Source organism: Rhinolophus sinicus, chromosome 1 (genome assembly GCF_057876585.1).
Source record: "Rhinolophus sinicus isolate RSI-liver-muscle chromosome 1, RSI-T2T, whole genome shotgun sequence".
In the NCBI taxonomy this organism is placed as follows: Eukaryota; Metazoa; Chordata; class Mammalia; order Chiroptera; family Rhinolophidae; genus Rhinolophus; species Rhinolophus sinicus.
The window spans coordinates 213,972,671-213,990,684 of NC_142501.1; the positions used below are offsets into that span (position 1 = coordinate 213,972,671).

An 18,014-nucleotide genomic window follows, 5' to 3' on the forward strand; every position below is an offset into this window, starting at 1 on the left:
CATTCATCCGAGGTAGGACATCAAGGAAAAAGGGGGAACACCCAGGCTTGAAAATTGCATCCGGAAAGGAATTTCAGGTGAGTTACCAGCACATGGAACTGTCTAGAACTAAACAAATAAAAAGCTTCCTAGCTCTCCAGCAAACTGCTTCACCCAAGAAATCCTGAGGCCAGACTAAAAAGCCAAAAGCCACGCTTTGCCCCCAGCCCCAGCCGAACGAGTTGTCTGCCCAAGGAGGGCAGGTGTACTGCCCACGAACGGTGTGGCCAGGAAGACCAGGTGGAAGGGCAGAAGACGGCACAGGAGGGAGTTCCTTCCTGCCCGTGGCGTCAGGAAGCCGTGCGTGCTCTGCGCGGGGCACTCACCGCGGGCTGGTCTGGGCCCCCGGGCCGCTCCTCCTTCTCCACAGCCCGCCGGCAGTCCGGGCACACCCACAGTGGCAGGTGCAGCACGCTGTTGCCCTTAGGGGCTGTGGAAAGGGCCAGTCTGCTCGCAGCCTTAATCCCACTCTCTGAGAATGAAGAGTCTTTCCGCTCGCTTCTGCACAGAAGACAGTAATCCCCGGCGGGGTAGGGTGGTGTCCTGTGATTCACGCCAAAGTTAAAAGGAGTCTGGAACAGAAAACAATGTACATTTTCAAAACATGATCCACAAAGCCAAGACCACTAAAAACTATTCTGCACAGTTCAGAGATTACAATGCACGTGTGTGTTTATATAGAGAAACATCACACAGGGAACTGTTGAATGAAACTGTACCTAGTGTTCTAGAAACGCGTAATACTTCAAATGAAACAGTAATGCCACAAAGAACATCTCAGTAGGAATTAGAAAATCGTCCAACTAGCCCCTTCGCCCAGACCTCTGTACTGCCCCGCCCATGGAAAGTGTCGCTCCCAATGTGCAGACTGAAAAAGCCCCAAGACGCCTGTCAGCAGGGCCTGAAGCCACCATTGTGGGGATGTCTGCTGTGAGCGCTTGGGCCCCAGCGGCAATTCTGGCCTCAGTGTGTCTGCAGCTCGAATAGCCTCCGAGGGCCGCCCAAGCTCTGGATTTCAGAGAGACACGAGGGGGGGTCGAGGGGGGACAGGGGCCACACACCCAAGACCAGCCTCCCTACCAGCGCAGCAGCAGTTACGCCGATGTCCTCTGCAGCTACCCAATTTTAACGTGCACTTTTTCCAATAGGTTCTGAACTAGAGGGTGAGGGTGGGGGGAGGGGGAGGAGACAAGATTATCACCCTAGATCCTCTCCAAAGGATTATCAACCACGCTATCAGAAAAATAAAATTAGCCTTAAAAACACACAAACAGGCTCCTAGATTTAAAAAAGGCTTCAAGTCACAAGGTCAGCAAGCAGAGGTCCAGATTTAAACCCAAATCGGCATGAGCCCAAGATGGGTCCTCTGCACACCTGAGCAACAGGTGAGCCGGGAAGCCAGGCATGGCCTTCCAGAGGATCCAAGCCAGAGCACACGTGGGATCGGGGCAACAGAGCCCCCCAGGCCTGTCGCCGTCTGAGCTCCCCTGCGCGGTACCAGCGGGAAGGCAGCCCAGGCGGCTCTGGTGGGGACTCCCAGGCAGCCCCCATGCCCAGCTGCACCCAGACGCTCCCCCCACGCCCAGCCCGTCCCCAGCCCGTCCCACGGCCCCCCCTGTCCTCCGGCACCAGGGCTCACACATGCCTTCGGCTGTGCTTGTCACCTGGACTACAGGTGTGCACTGCACAACACATTCTTGGCCGGACCCCTGGCTCCGCTCCAAATTCCAGGGTGCCCCGCAGGTAGCAGGTGCTTAAACTGAGGGCATTGAGGGAATAGATACAAAAATGAGTGATTAAAAGAACGAATGACAGCAGCACTAACACCAAAGGGGGACTTGCACATATAGTGTCACCTGCTCTTATAAACACTGATCAAAACTGCGCACCTGCCATGTCCACAAGGTTCCAAGGATTCAACCAAACCCAGCTCAGCAGCCATGTGAATGTGTGGAGTGCGAGGGGACAGAGCGGACTACTACTGTCTCCCAGTAGGGTTCCTGAAAGCTCCAGACTGCCCCTCAAACCACGGATTCGCATGGCAGTAGCTGTCGCTCTCTGTCCCAACAGACACAACATGTCTAAATTATGCCAAATAATTTCAAAAACCACGCTGACTCAACCCTAGTAAAGCCACCTCTTGTCCCTAGTCCTAGAAAACAGCCCCCACCACTGACAGAACCGCCACGGCCCTCACACCTTTCCAGGCTGCCTCCTTACCCAGCCACAGAGATGCTGGGCGCCTCGGTTACAAGGACCCCAAGTCAGAGATCATGGGGTAAGAGCCAGAGTGACTTGACAGCATCCAGTTCCCATGCAGCTGTCGGTCCATCCGTCCGTCCATCCACCCACCCATCCATCCAGTATTTACTGGGAGCCTGCCATGTGCCAAAGCACTGGTCCAGGCCCCGGGGATACAGTGGTCAATAAAACAAAGCTCCCTGTCCTGGGGAGTTAACAGCCTTGTCAAAGACAAAGTGAAAAATACAAACACCAGATAGTGGGAACTGAGAAGGAGCAACACAGCAGGAAAGGGCACCTGGGGCTGGGGTCGGCACCCTTTACGGGGGGGCCAGCAAGGACCTCCTCCTCCAGGAGACACCTGGAGTGTGGGGCCGGCTGGCAGATGCCACACATTCCAGAGAGCAAGGCTGGGGCAGGAGGCCAGAGGGGGGATGGAGGGAAGAAGGGAGGACAGGAGTGAGTGGGCCAGGAGTGGCCTGCTGTCGCTCATGTTCCCGCTGGAAGGACGCCTGGCACAGAGCAGAGTGCACATCTCCATGGGAGGGGGCTTCCCCACCTCCATGGGGCTGTCACGGCCCCTCCTCTCACCTGACACTGGTTCCTTAGCAGCGCTCTTGTCAGACCTGCCACCACCTGCCTCCTAAGGCACAGAGCGCTCCTCCCCACCTGCCCCCTGCCTGTCCCCATCTCATCTCTTCTCAGCACACGGCCTCGTCACCCTGCTAGGACATGAGTGAAACCAAGGCACTCCTGGCTCACAACACCTGACTGAAATTCAAATGAACCGGACACTAGTGCCCACCACGTGGTTACCCTCCGAAGAATCTGTGATTAAATGCGAGGTACAAACATAAACTCCATAGCTGTTTGAAAAACATTTTATAGCTGTACTGCAGTAGAATTGAGGAACAATAAGCTGAAAATATCTGAAGTAGCCATGTAAATAGCTCTAACAAGTACACACGGGGAGCCCATCACGGTCATCAAGACGAGGACCGCCACCATCACCCCCTTCTCCCCCAGCCTAACCTACCCCGTCGCGCTGGCCTGTCGCTGGGTTCACTGCAATCTCTAGATATAAATGCGTATAAATGGTGCCACATCACCTCCTCGCTTCTTCTGGCTTTCACGGAGCAGCCCATTTGGAGACGACGCCCAGGTGTGTATCAGGAATGTGTCCCGTGTATGACGAGGCAGTACTCCACTGTGTGGGCAGCTAAGCCACAACTTGTTTACCTGTTGTCCCATTCAGAGCCACTCAGGTTATTTCCGGTTCGGGGCTATTACAAATTAATAGCTGCTGTGAACACTGACGTCAAATCTTGGGGTGGACATATATGCTTTTGTTTCTCTTGCACAAATACCAAGGAACAGAATGACTGGGTCTTATAAGAGGTACATGTCTAACTTCGAAGAAATTTCTGAACTTCTCCCAAAAAGCACTATTGGAGAGTTCCAGATGACTACATACATCTTCATCAATGTGGTGGGTTGTTTTAACTGTAGCCATTGTAATGAGTGTGTGGTATTGGCTCACTGTGGTTTTCACAAATTTTCACACACTTCTGCAGCATGTACTCAAATCTTTGGCCTGGCTCAAGGTTTATCAATTTTATTACTCTTAAAAGAATCAGATAGGTGGCCGGTTAGCTCAGTTGGTTAGAGCACGGTGCTCTTAACAACAAGGTTGTCAGTTCAATCCCCACATGGGCCACTGTGAGCTGCACCATCCACAACTAGATTGAAACAACTACTTGACTTGGAGCTGGTGGGTCCTGGAAAAACACACTTAAATGAATAAAAGTTAAAAAAAAAAAAAAAAAAAAAAAGAATCGGCTTTTGGTTTCATGGATTTTGGGTATTTAAAATTCTTTGACCTACTTTCTGAAGGTGGAAGCAGAGGTCATTGAACCCTTTCTATTGCATAAAGAGGTGGTTAGTGCTACAAATTTCCCTTTAAGTACTGCTTTGGCTGCGTTTTACAAATTTTGCTATGTTGTGTTTTCATTCTCATTCAGTTCAAAATTTATTTCCCTCTTGATTTCTTCTTTGACACATGGGCTGTTTAAAGTATGGTTTACTTTCCTAATATTTGTAGTTTTCTAAGTATCTTTCTGTTACTGATTTCTTTTTTCAAATACATTCTTGAGAAGAGTCAGTCCTTCGTTCTTTTTTTTTAGATTTTTATTGGGGAAGGGGAACAGAACTTTATTGGGGAACAGTGTGTATGTCCAGGACTTTTTTCCAAGTCAAGTTGTTGTCCTTTCAATCTTAGTTGCGAAGGGTGCCATTCAGCTTCAAGTTGTTTTTCAGTCTTAGTTGTGGAGGGTGCAGCTCAGCTCCAGGTCCAGTTGCCGTTGCCAGTTGCGGGGGGTGGGGGGGGCGCAGCCCACCATCGTTTGGGTGAGTCGAGGAACTGAACTGGCAACCTTGTGGTTGAGAGTCCGCGCTCCAACCAACTGGGCCATCTGGGAGGCAGCTCAGCTCAAGGTGCCGTGTTCAATCTTAGTTGCAGGGGGCGGAGCCCACCATCCCTTGCAGGACTCAAGGAATTGAACTGGCAACCTTGTGGTTGAGAGCCCACTGGCCCATGTGGGAATCGAACCGGCAGCCTTCGGAGTTAGGAGCATAGAGCTCTAACTGCCTGAGCCACCGGGCCGGCCCTTGTTACTGATTTCTAATGATTCCACTGTAGTCAGAAAAGATACTTTGTACAAATTTAATTCTTCCAAATTCATCAAGACTTTTTTATGGCCCAGAATATGGTCTATTTTGGTAAATGTTCAATGTTTACTTTATTCTGCTGCTGTTGGGTGTTTTATAAATGTGTTAGGTCAAGTTGGCTGATGGTGTTGTTCAAGTCTTCTATAACCTTACTGATTTTCTATTCTATCAATTATTGAGAGAGGTGCTAAAATCTCCAACTATAATTATGGATGTCTATTTTTCCTTGAAGTTCTCTAAGTTTTCCTTCACATATTTTGAAGCCTTATTATGAGGCATAAAAATGTTTAGGACTGTTATGTTCCCTGGATGAACTCACCGCTGTATCAATATGAAATGACTTTTTAACCCTGGTAATATTCTTCGCTCTGGTATCTATTTGGTACTAATATTGCCACTTCAGCTTTCTCTTCAATTACAGAAGCAAAGCATATCTTTCTCTATGACTTTATTTTTAGCCTCGTTGCATCTTTATATTTTAAGCGAGTTACTTACAGAAATCATACAGTTGGGTCTTGCTTTATTTCCAATCTCACAATCTTTTCAAATTGGGATGTTTAGATGATTTATATTAAATACGATCACTGATACGGTTGGGTTTATTAGATCAACCATCTTATTTTTTATTTTTTTATTAACCCATTTGTTTTTATCCCCTTTTTCAGCTTAAAAAAAAATCAATTCTTTATAATTCTATTTTATCTCTTTGGTTGGTTTGTGGGCTATATGTGTTTTCCTTTTGAAGTGGCTGCTTTAGTGTGTACAGTGTACACTTTAACTTATCAAAATCAGCCATCAAATAAGACTTTATCACTAAACACATAAGAACTTTGTTTCCCCTCTCCTGGCCTTTATGTTTTTGTTGTCATACATTTAACTTCTATATATAAGCCCCATAATTCATTGTTATTTTTGCTCTAAACAATTACACTTAAAGTAGTTCTTAAAAATACTTATCTACATATTTACAATTTCCAGTGCTCTTCATTTCTTTGTGTAGATTCAGATTTCCATCTGGTGCATTTTTTTTTTCCCTGCCTGAGAATTTCTTTAACATTTCTAAGGATGAAAATCGCTAGTCATGAATTCTTTTAGCTTTTTTATGTCTGAAAAGTCACTATCTCATGTTCATTTTGAAAGATAGTTTGGCTGGTTTAGAATTCTAGGTTATGTTCTTTTTCCCTTTCAGTACTTTAAGCTGTCCTATCTTCTGGCCAACACGTTTTCATGAGAAGTCTGCTGTTCGTCTGACCTCCGTCCAGTATATCATGGCTTTTTTTCCTCTAACTGCATTGAAGTTTTCTTTTAATCACTGTTTTCAGCAATACAATTATAACGTGCCTTGGTGTAGTTTTCTTCATGTTTCTTATGCTTGAGGCTTACTGAGCTTCTTGGATTTGTGGATTTATAATTTTCATCAAGTTTGGACATTCTTCAGCCATTACTCCTTCAAATATTTTTTCTTATTCCCTATCCCCATTCCTTCTTTCAGGGACTCCAATTATACATATATGTATCGTATGCCACTTGAAGTTTTTTTCACATTCACTTACGCTTTTTTTTTCCTTTTTTAAAAAATTTCAGTCTTCTCCGATGGCTCTTTTTGAATTCTTTCTATTGCTGTCTCTTCTAGTTCACTAACCTTTTCTTCTGCGGTATCTAATCTGTTGCTAATCCTCATACATTGTATTTTTCATCTCAGAAAGTATCGTTTGCAACTCTAGATGTTCATTTGGGTTTTCTTATATTTTGTTTCTCCTTAACGTGCTCATGCTTTCCTCCATCTTCTTGAACAGGCAGCATACAGCAATAATAACTGTATTCATATCCTTACCTAATAATTCTATCATATGTGTCATTTTTTAGCCTGTTTCTATGTATTGATTTTGCTCCTAATTATGATTTGTATTTGCTTGCTTCCTTTTTTTTTCTTTTCCCCCTTCTCCCGCCTACCCCCTGCCCACTCCGGTTCAAGCCATTGTTTCCCAGTCTAGTTCTGTAGGACACAGCTCCCTTGCCTATGCTGGTACTATGAGCCTTGTGCTACCCCGGCCCCCCGGATAAGGTAGTCGGTCTCCAGTTGGCCACTCACAGCAGCTCACAGAAGCTCTTGCTGGCTGCCGGCCACTAACGCTGGCCACCAGCCACTCCTGGCAGTACATGGTAGCCCACGGCAGCACAGCAGCCTAGGGCAGCCCACGGCAGCTCACACCGACCTCAGGCTGCTCATGGCAGCCAAGCTCCAGGTCAAGCCGTTGTTCACAATCTTAGCTGTAGAGGACGCAGCTTACTGGCCCATGTGAGAATCGAACCAGTGACCTCGGCGTTAGGAACACGGTGCTCCGACCACCTGAGCCACTGGGCCGGCCCAATATTTGCTTGCTTCTTTCTTTGCATGCCTGGTAATTTCTGACTTGATAGCAGACATTGTAAATTTTACCCTGGTAGGTGCTGGGTATATTTTTATTCCTTTATTTCTCACAATATTTCTGAGTTTTGTGTGGGCCACAGTTAGGTCACTGGGAAGAGTCTGGTCCTTTCACAGCTTGCTTGCAAGCTTTGGGAGAGGCAGGATCACAGCACCTTTCATCATGCCCACTACTGAGACAATACCTTGTGAGCACACTGTCTGTTATAAGACTTGCCCACTCTGGCTAGTGGGAACACAAACTGGGTCTAGTGTGAGCTCCCAGGGCTGTTTCACTGCTCACTTCCAGGGTTCCCTCCCTGCATTGGGTGAGTCCCACACACACGTGTTCATCAGCAGCCAGCTAAGGATTCAGGGGAGCCCTATGTGTTTGTCCAGAGCTCTCTCTCGTCTGGCATTCTGCCCTGCAAGTTCACTTTGGCCTCCCCGAATTCTCGACACAGCCTCCTCAACTCATAGAAACCACCAGGCTCTGTCTGGGCTACTCCCCCTCCCTGCCCGAGCCATGGTCTGCAAACTATCCAGGCAGCAGGCCTGCTCAGTCCCAGGGCTCATCTAGTTTATTTTCTGTCTTTCAAGGATCACTGCTCTGCACTGCCTGTTGTCTAATGTGGCAAAACTGTTTGGGATATTTTGTTCTTCACTGAGTTAAGGCAGGAGGATAAATTCAGTCCAATTACACTGATACTTAAAAAAAAAAAAAGTACCAGAATGAACATATTTAAACAAGTGCTTTTCCCCCAAGTCCCCATACACAAATAGAGTAAATATTTGTGTAAACATATAAAACACATATACAGTAATGTAAGCGACTAAGGGGAACTTAGAAACTTTTCCGTAAGAGAATGTGCACATTCCTAAGACGAAAATCTTGCTGAAAGCACCACTTGGACCACCACTAACGACTGAGTCCTATTTCTGTGATGTAAAGTATTTTACCCTCCTGAGCAAACTGATTTTCTTCTCTCAGGTAAGCTGTCACTTGTGGCCAGCATGTGTAATAAAAGACACCGAATCACAGTATTCATTTTCTTGCTAGGCTTACACTTCAGATCTGAAAGTGATTTCCAAAAAGAAATTCCAAATTCAACATAAAAAACTCAAGACTTACTGTTTAAAGACTGTACAAGTAAACTTCTATAGACATAAAGAAAGCGTGGCGTATTAGGGCATAAAGACACAAACAGCAGCAGCTTCCAGGGGACAATAGCACATCTCAGATCCCGCAGCCCAGTGAAGACTAAAGGCAAGGTTCTTGTGTACAGAACACACAAAACCAACGCACCTGTTTTTATGCCGTTATCACCTCCTGCCTAGGACACAAACAGTTACCTCCTCCTGCCTGGTCCCTAGCCTGTAGGCCCATCTGCTTCCCACATCTCCTCTTCCTTCTGGTCAGGATGACATTTCACACTGCACACGTGACCAGACATTCCTCTGCTTTGAACCCTTCAATAGTTCCCATTGCCTAAAAGGTCAAGCATGACATGTTCAGTCACTTAGTCTCTGAATAACCACCCAGGTGAAACTCCTACGGGGCCTGAGGACATGCCATTTCCCACCCTGAAACACAACCTCCGTCCTGCGACTGTCAGGCATCCTTTTCTGGGAACTTTGCCCTCCTGCAACCTGTCCCTCGCCCCTCAGCCAATGCAAGCCACCACACAGCTGATTACCCCATGGCCACATTCTCATTAACACTCAACATTTTTTCAGCACCCAGCGTAAGACAGACATCCAGCAAATGCTCACTGATGGAACAGAAACAAGTCCAAACCAGTGATTCAGTCTGTCTTCCTGGCTCCACCACAATATCCCTGCCTTCCTTTACATACACACTTCTATTAACTACCTGTGCTCAGTTCAGCGATGAGTGCGTGTGTATTCACTAAATTTCCCCAACCTTTCCTGCTTCTCCTGAGCTCGGCTTTCCCAAACCACATGCAAGTTCTTTGAGCAAGTGGCACTGCTTAGGAAATAATGACTAACGTTAATACTCAAGTTCCCTTCTAATTGGCTTAAAAAAAATGATAACAGAATCATACAATGAGACAGGAGCAAAATTACCTTAAGTATTTAATGCTTTGTAATACATAATTTATGCAAATTCCACCCAGATCCTTCCCCTCCATCTCCACTAAGGAAAAAAACCCTTAGTCTGTACAGGGAAGGACTCTGGTGAACACGCACTGCAACTTGGGGAGGGGAAGGGGGGCTACTCGTGGAGAAGGGGCAGGATTACACTACGCACCCAACAGCTACAGCCGAGGCAGGGGCAGGAGAACGGACAGGGCCATCCCCTAAGACTCACGCTCACCACACGTGCCTAGGACAGAGCCTTCCTCAGAATAACGGAAACAGCACGCAGCACCACACATATCCAAATTAAAGAGCTGCAAGCACCAGCTGACAGCAGAATACTGTTAGGAGAGCCAGGCGAGGAACACGGGCCTGCAGAGACACCGTGAGGCTCAGCAAAGCAGGAAGACATACCACTCAGAATCCCACACGCTGCTCTGGTAAACCACCCGTTGCACTAGACACGAGCCGTCCCTACAGAAAAATGAAGGCTGTGGTGCACTAAGGATACCCTAACAACAACAAATCCAAACACAGGCCAACTCTTCACAAGACTAATGTAAACCACAGCACTGAAGGCCTAGCAGGAAGAAAGCTGTGTCCATTTCCAGTCATAAAAAGTATTCACTCCTGTTTCTCCTGTCCTATGCATGTCTGGCTTTGAAAAATAATAATAAAGCACATAAAGGGCATTAAAAAAACACTCCCAAGAGACAGAGCAATCATCAAAACAAGACTGCGATTACGAAGCAGGTGTTGGAACTATCTGATAGGGAATCTAAAATAACTATAATTAATGTGTTAGAGACTTGAACAGAAAAGGGAGACAGCGTGCATGACCATCAGGTGGGTAATTTCAGTCAAGAAATGGAAACTGCAGAGTCAGTGAACTTAAACATAGGTCAATAGAAATCACCCAAACGGCACCACGAAGGTAGGGGGAGTGCAGAGGGAGACGACACATCCAAGAAGTGAGAGACCATATGCTACATTGTCACATACAGGCAATTAGAATCCCAGGAAGGGGTGAACAGAACAGAAGCAATAATGGTTCAGAATTTTCCAAATGTAATGACAGACACCACACCACAGATCCAAGAAGCACAGAGAACATCAAGCAGGATAAGTAAGCAAATAAACCAAAACAAAAACCTCATCATATCACTTCCAAACTGCTGAAAACAAAAAAGATAATCTTGAAGGCAGTCAGGGATAAAAGAAACATTACATAAAGAAGAATGAAGATTCAGATCACAGCAGGCTCTTGTGAAAAAGCATGAAAACCAGAGATAATGGAGTTATTTTTTTTAAGTAATGGAAGGAAGAAAAGAAGGAAAAACAACAACCTGTTAACTCAAAATTCTATACCCAGCAAAGGCATCTTTTAAAAATAATGGAGAAACAAAGACTTTCTCAGAAATAAATACTAAAGAAATTAATTTCCTGGAGACCTAACCTACAAGACAGAAAAAATATGGTATAAGACTAAAAACTTGGACCTACCCAAAGAAATGAAGAGCCTTGAAAATGGAATACAATGAAAGTAAAATAAAACCAGTTTTTCCCTTTTTTAAAAAATTGTACTAAAAGATGACTGACTTTCAAAAGCAAAAATTGCAGAGTACTGTGTGTTTCTAGCATATGCAAAAGTAAAATGAACAACATCAATAGCATAAATACACTGGGAATAAATACACTGTGAAAGGTCCTTACACTATGAAGCAGTACAATAATATCATCTGAAGACAAACTCTGGATTAATTTAAAATGTACACAGCAAACCCAAAGGCAACAATGACAAAACTATTTTTTAAGAGGTTTAAATAATAATGGAAAAGATAAATGGAATCATAAAACATGCTAAATTAAACCCAAGGAGGCAAAACAGAGGGGAAAAAAGAAACAAAGAATAAATGTGACGAACAGAAAACAGCTAGCAAGATGGTGGATTTTAATCAAATCCTACCGAGAAGCATGAATGGCTGCCTGGGGCCGGGGAGAGAGGATGGACTAGCAAAGAAGCGAGAGGGAGCTTTGTGGGGTGACGGACATTTTCAAAATCTTAACTGTGATGGTAAACATCTGAGAACACAGAACTGTATGCTTAAAATGGGTGCATCTTACTGTGTGCAAATTATACCTCAATACATCTATTTTTCAAAGCAAGAATGCAAAGTTACAGAAAGCTAGTAATGGCTGCTGAGGCAGACTGCCGGTTTCCCTGGCTGGCATCCCCATGGGCACTGCCTAGCCCTCTGCCTCGCAGGTGTGCCGTGAGGAGCACATGCTGATACACGGGAAGTGCTCAGAGACCCTGCCTGGCACACGGGTCGCCATCACCAGGGTTAGAGCCTTACGATGAACGGAGAGGAGCCCGTTTCCCTCAGGGTCACAGATGTCTGCTCCCTGAGGGAGGGGTCACGGCCAGCCCTGGTCAAATGCATGTCACCCGACTACAGGCTGTAAGATGAGCTTTAAGAAACATACCACCTATTCTTAGGATCTCAAGATACATTTGTCACTCACTCACTCACTCTGTTTTGGGGGTTCAGATACATTTTCTTCTTTAAAATATTGATTATGTTTTTGAGTTAACCAAAATGAAGTGAGAAGGGAAGGCCATGTGCTGGAAGCCGTGGAAGCCTCCCCAGCCCGCCCAGAGAAGCAGGCTCTCCCAGAGGCACCCACGAAAGGGGCTGCGGGGTCCGAGGGCCAACTATGCCTCCTCACACCCACACCTGAAATCTCTGGGCCAGGTCCTGCTAAAGAGCGATCGGAAAGGGGCGAAACAAGCTGCCAAGTGGTCATCCAGTTAGAAATGTCTGCTCCTACCCGACAGTCTACACTAAGTGCAAAGAAGGGTAAATGCAGACAAAACACATCCCCAGAAATATACTGATCGCAATAAACCTCCCAGTTAGGAGAACCCCTCGCTCCTGCACCCCCTTCTTCCATGCAGTGCAGTCAGTGTGTACTGAAGCCTACAAGGTGCTGGAGATGGACCCAAAGACCACACGTGTGCTCTGGCTCTCGGGGAAATGGCCTGGGAGAGGATTGTTTCAATACGATGAAAGCAAGTATTAATAGAAAACCCTGTGCCGCCTCGGGCTACAAAGCTGAAGGAAGGGTCGGTCAGGCACTGTGCTAAAGGGTCGGTCTCCTCTGCCCTGGAACTCTCAGTGACCGCCATCCGAAGCGGACACTGTTGCCCCATTTTAAAGCTGTGAAAGCTAAGGAACAGAACCACTGAGTAAGCTCACCTGGCATCACACAGCTAGGATTCAAATCCAGGACCCCCAACTCTGTAATTAACTGCGTCTGCCAGCAAACCTGCCTGGGAGGCTCAGGGAAGGCTTCCTCCTCCGGTGACCCCCCCCCCCAGAAGACGCCCTCCTCTTCTCCTTAAAACCTGACTCATTCTACTCCCCTTTTCGCCCAGTCTTAGCAATTCGTGCTGGCCTCTTCCTGCTCCCACAGCATTTCTCACCGCTTCTGCACCAGGTGTGCCTGTTTCTCTCCCAAACTCCCAGAGACCAGAGACTTTGTCCCAGTCACATTCCTTCCATTATCACCTTCCACAACATCGGTCACAGGCAAGCAATGTTCCCTGAATGAACAAGCAGGAGGAGACTCCAGTCTTCGGGGGCTCACCACCCATCACACCCAATCTTCAAAGTGATGCTTTTCGAAGTGATGGCAGCAGAGAGGAGAAAGAATGACCGCTGGACACAGCGGCAGCCTGAGCTGTCCATCAGAGTAACTTGTGTAAAAGGCTCAGAAATCACAGGTACCCGGCAGTCAAGCTGCTGCACTGCCACTTCTTCACAAACGACACCCGCAGCCTTCTGGGGAGCTCTGCCCGACCAGTAACTAAGGCAGGAAACTGAGTCTGCTCACAGATGCTGTTTACATGCTGGCAACGGTCCCAGGGGGCGGGAAAATCCCACCAGCGGGCAGAAGTCCCCGGAGCACGCGTGGCTGTACCCTCTGTGAGGATGGAGCGGTGGGTGCAGACACAATGCTACGCTGATTCAGTGACAGCAGCGAATGTCTGGCTGGGTGGTCAGGAATTTGGAAAGGACATTCAGGGATAACTGCTGGCAAATCATCTTGAGAAGGGATCTGAGGATGGTGTGAGGTGCAAGGATACCTGTGTCCCAAGTGAATGCAGGGGACACTGCTGCAGAAGCGGCTCCCAACGACCGGAGCACAAGACGACCTGCCCTGCATATGTCACTTACTCAATGGGCTCATCAAGGCCGTCACCCCCACACGGGAGAGCTGGACTGGCCAGTGCTAGGCATCTGCAGGGCACCTCGTGGACAGGGCTTGGCACTGTGTGCTTTCTCCAGCTCTGGACCCGGGAAGCAGTGACACAGCCAGGAGCCTGGCCTCGTGCCCAGCCCTCTCCTCAGCCCCCTGCTGCCGCCCACCAGGGTTCCTGCAGGGTTGCAGTCACAGGAGCCTGCTACCCAGCCTTTGTCCTACACGATGGCCTGGAGCCGCCCTGGCCTGTGACATCCATACGTGTGTGAGTCCCTGCTGTAGAAGAAGGGGGCTACTGCTCAGCAACCGGCCCCAGGGGGGTGCCCTGACTCCTCCTGGGCACCTGCCCGTCGACCTGGGCGCACCTGTGCCCCACACTGCACTTGCTTGCCCGGGGACGAGCTCTGGCCCAGGCACCTCTGCTGCGACCCTATCTACTCCAACAGGGTATAAATGTCAGGCCGGGAGCAGTGGCCTTCCAAATGTGTCCTTACCTGCGGACTGGCCCTCAGCCCTACACTACACTTGCGAGTTCTCTTTCCAGTTTACAGTTACCCTCCTATCCCAGCCAAACAATTCATCAATTTATTTAACTTCCCCGGTTAAACTACTGTGCGAGTCTGTTTCCTGACTGGACCCAGACTGATAGATACGCTGTCCGTTCCCTAATGTCACATCTCGTGACTTACTGCATGCCTTACTCGCTCTTATAACACAACACTGACCAAGAGTTTGTCTTCTGGTAAGTGAGGTGACCAGCCTGTGGTCGTGGGATCTACTCATCTTGTCACATACTCAGAAGCAGCTGGCTCCAGAGAACGGTGGAATGGCCTCTGGGACACCTCTGGGGTCAAAGAGTTGCACAGATGACCAACCGATGAACTGCTTCTCCTGTGTTCTGGAAAGAAGATTCCAACTGAGAGTAGCATCTCTCACACCTAATGACGAAGTCTGGAAAGTTTTCCTTCCTATCCTCACAACGTTAGGTTCTGATAGGTTGGAAGTCCTGGTACCCAAGAGTTGAATGACTGCATCAGGTGATAACAGTTTCAATACACTGGAAGTTAGCCCGACCATCTGGACTCCTCGTGCCTCTGCACCAACAGGTTAAAAAACAGCACTGAGCAGATATGGTAAAGGGTAAAGAGAACATGAAACAGGTAGTGGGATCCCAAAAAGTATGTCTTTAAAGAAACACATATTTCTAAACTAAGTTTCCTTCCAAAATGCTGACACGTCTTCCAAGAATAGCAGTATTAATGCTGATAAAATTTTTCCAGTCATCTGAATTTCTCATAAAAAAGAATGAATAAAAATTAAGAAAACATTATCCCAGAACCCTGTGTCCCTTCCCAAACAAAATTTAGTCAGCTATGATTGTTTTTATACATACACATGCTTCTAAATAAAAGATACCTGAAAACATATCAAGAATACACAGGAATAAGTGAGTGCGGCCGACTAACAGAAGGCTCCACGTCTCTCCCAGCACCATTCGCTACCAGGGCCAGACTAACACAAATAGGTGGAACACGAGTCGTAGCTAAAAGGAGGAATCACAGGGAAGCAGCACTTGGTGTGAAGAGCCTGGGCTCCGGAGCCGGAGCCTGGACCGGAACCCCAGCTCCAGCTCCTAACCTGCTGCGCAACCGTGAGAAGTCGCCTGCCTTCGCAGAACTCGCTTTTTGCTTCTGAGAAATAGAAACACTTCACAAGGTGTTTAAAAATATTAAGTTTGTTTTTTAAAGCAACACTGAACCCCACAGCTGCTTAGAAAATATATACTTAAAATAAAATACAGCACAACAGTGGCTGAAAGCTACCCACTGTTTACCCTTAAGCAAGTCATTATCTCCTCCAAGCCTCAGTTTCCTGATTTATAAAAGGAGGATTAAAAAACAATCCACCCGGGGCCGTCCGGTGGCTCAGGCAATTGGAGCTCCGCGCTCCTAACTCCGAAGGCTGCCGGTTCGATTCCCACATGGGCCAGTCAGTGGGCTCTTAACCACAAGGTTGCCAGTTCAATCCCTCAAGTCCCGCACGGGATGGTGGGCAGCGCCCCCTGCAACTAAGATTGAACACAGCACCTTAAACTGAGCTGCCGCTGAGCTCCCGGATGGCTCAGTTGGTTGAAGCACATCCTCTCAACCACAAGGTGGCCAGTTCGACTCCCGCAAGGGATGGTGGGCTGCGCCCCCTGCAACTGAAAAACGGCAACTGGACCTGGAGCTGAGCTGTGCCTTCCACAACTAAGACTGAAAGGACAACAACTTGACTTGGAAAGAAGTCCTGGAAGTACACACTGTTCCCCAATAAAGTCCTGTTCCCCTTCCCCAATAAAAGAATCTTAAAAAACACACACAAAAAGAACAATCCACTCAGAGGGTTGCCACAGAATCAAAAGAGATACTACAAGTAAAGTGTTTAACAGAGAATCTAATACAAAGTAATAATGTTAAGTCAAAATGGCAGCTATTATTAAAATGATAAAAATTTTAAAATGGATAAACTAAAGTAGGAAAATGCAAATAAAATAAATGCACGGGCAGCAATATTAAAATCAGAAAAATACTCTAACAACAGTTACTCTGTTAATAGGAAGTGCAATTTTAATGAAAATATGAAAGTCATGACTCAATATAAAAATAACCAAGTTGAAATATGTAATGCGAATACCATTTAAAGTCTGCAGGTGAAAATTAAGAGAATTTACGAAAGGTCAAACAGGGCACCCACCAACCTGTAACAACCAAATGAACAAAAACATAAATGACAAACTTAAATAAGGCTTAACTGTTGAATTTATGTCAAGATTTAAACTTCACTGAATAGTTTTGTTAAGCTCTATCTATGAAACACAAAACCAATCGAACAATATGCTAACAAACAAACAAAAACCTAAAATTCAAAGGCACAAGTTATACAGGCCATACTCACTTTTAAAAAATAAAATGTGGGCCGGCCCGGTGGCTCAGGCGGTTAGAGCTCCGTGCTCCTAACTCCGAAGGCTGCCGGTTCGATTCCCACATGGGCCAGTGGGCTCTCAACCACAAGGTTGCCGGTTCAATTCCTCGAGTCCCGAAAGGGATGGTGGGATCTGCCCCCTGCAACTAAGATTGAACACGGCACCTTGAGCTGAGCTGCCTCCTGCCTCCCTGATGGTTCAGTTGGTTGGTGTGTCCTCTCAACCACAAGGTTGCCGGTTCGACTCCCGCAAGGGATGGTGGGCAGCGCCCCCTGCAACTAGCAATGGCAACTGGACCTGGAACTGAGCTGCACCCTCCACAACTAAGACTGAAAGGACAACAGCTTGAAGCTGAACCAGAACCCTCCACAACTAAGATTGAAATGACAACAACTTGACTTGGAGAAAAGTCCTGGAAGTGCACACTGTTCCCCAATAAAGTCCTGTTCCCCTTCCCCAATAAAATCTTAAAAAAAAATAAATAAATAAGATAAAATAAAATGCATGACTTACAAAAGTTGAGAACATATTTCAAAGTCCAATTCACTTCAATATTCAAAAATGTTTCTCAAATATAGTAACAAAAAAGTAGTAAATCTGTAATTACAGTCTTACCAATATTTAAGAGTGCTAGAGGACAGTAACAGCACACACTAAATGAATGTCTGCTGAGTGAGCAGATTCAGAAAAATAGTAAAACTGAGAAGACTTCGGTATATATCAAAACTTTAGGTGTCTGACCAAAGCTGTACTTACATTCAATTAAGTTCATAAGTTTAACTGCTACTATTATTTTGAAGGAAGGAAAAAATAAACATTAGCTCAAGATTAGAAATCAATTCAGAAAGGAATGAAGGAAAATAGGAACAAGTCATTAATGAATATGAACAGTTAATGACTTAGAAAAGAGAATTGTTAAGAGTAGCTAAATGGATGCTAAAAAATGGTCAAAATGGCAAATTTTGTTTTATATATACATACATATGCAAACACACAGGGTCGGACAATTAATTAAGTTTGCGAACTTGTTGCAACGATGTTGCTAACCTTTTTTGATATCAGAGGGATTATTCATTATGAATTTGTACCAACTGGACAGTTAACCAAATAGTTAACAGTTACTATTGGAAAGTACTGAAAGGGCTGCGTGAAAAAGTTAGACGACCTGAACTTTTCACCAACAATTCATGGCTCTTACATCACGACAATGCACCAGCTCACACGGCACTGTCTGTGAGGGAGTTTTTAGCCAGTAAACAAATCACTGTA

At 46.3% G+C, this 18,014-nt stretch overlaps 1 protein-coding gene across 2 annotated transcripts in view; it reads right to left on the reverse strand.

The window, feature by feature from the left end:
• FAM193A (family with sequence similarity 193 member A) overlaps positions 1–18,014 on the reverse strand; it is a 113,243-nt gene that overhangs the window by 73,143 nt on the left and 22,086 nt on the right. For both annotated transcript variants that reach the window (XM_074320354.2, XM_074320347.2), the window contains exon 2: positions 366–611. In XM_074320354.2, coding sequence (XP_074176455.2) covers positions 366–611 — 246 coding nt within the window. The remainder of the gene's footprint in view (positions 1–365; positions 612–18,014) is intronic.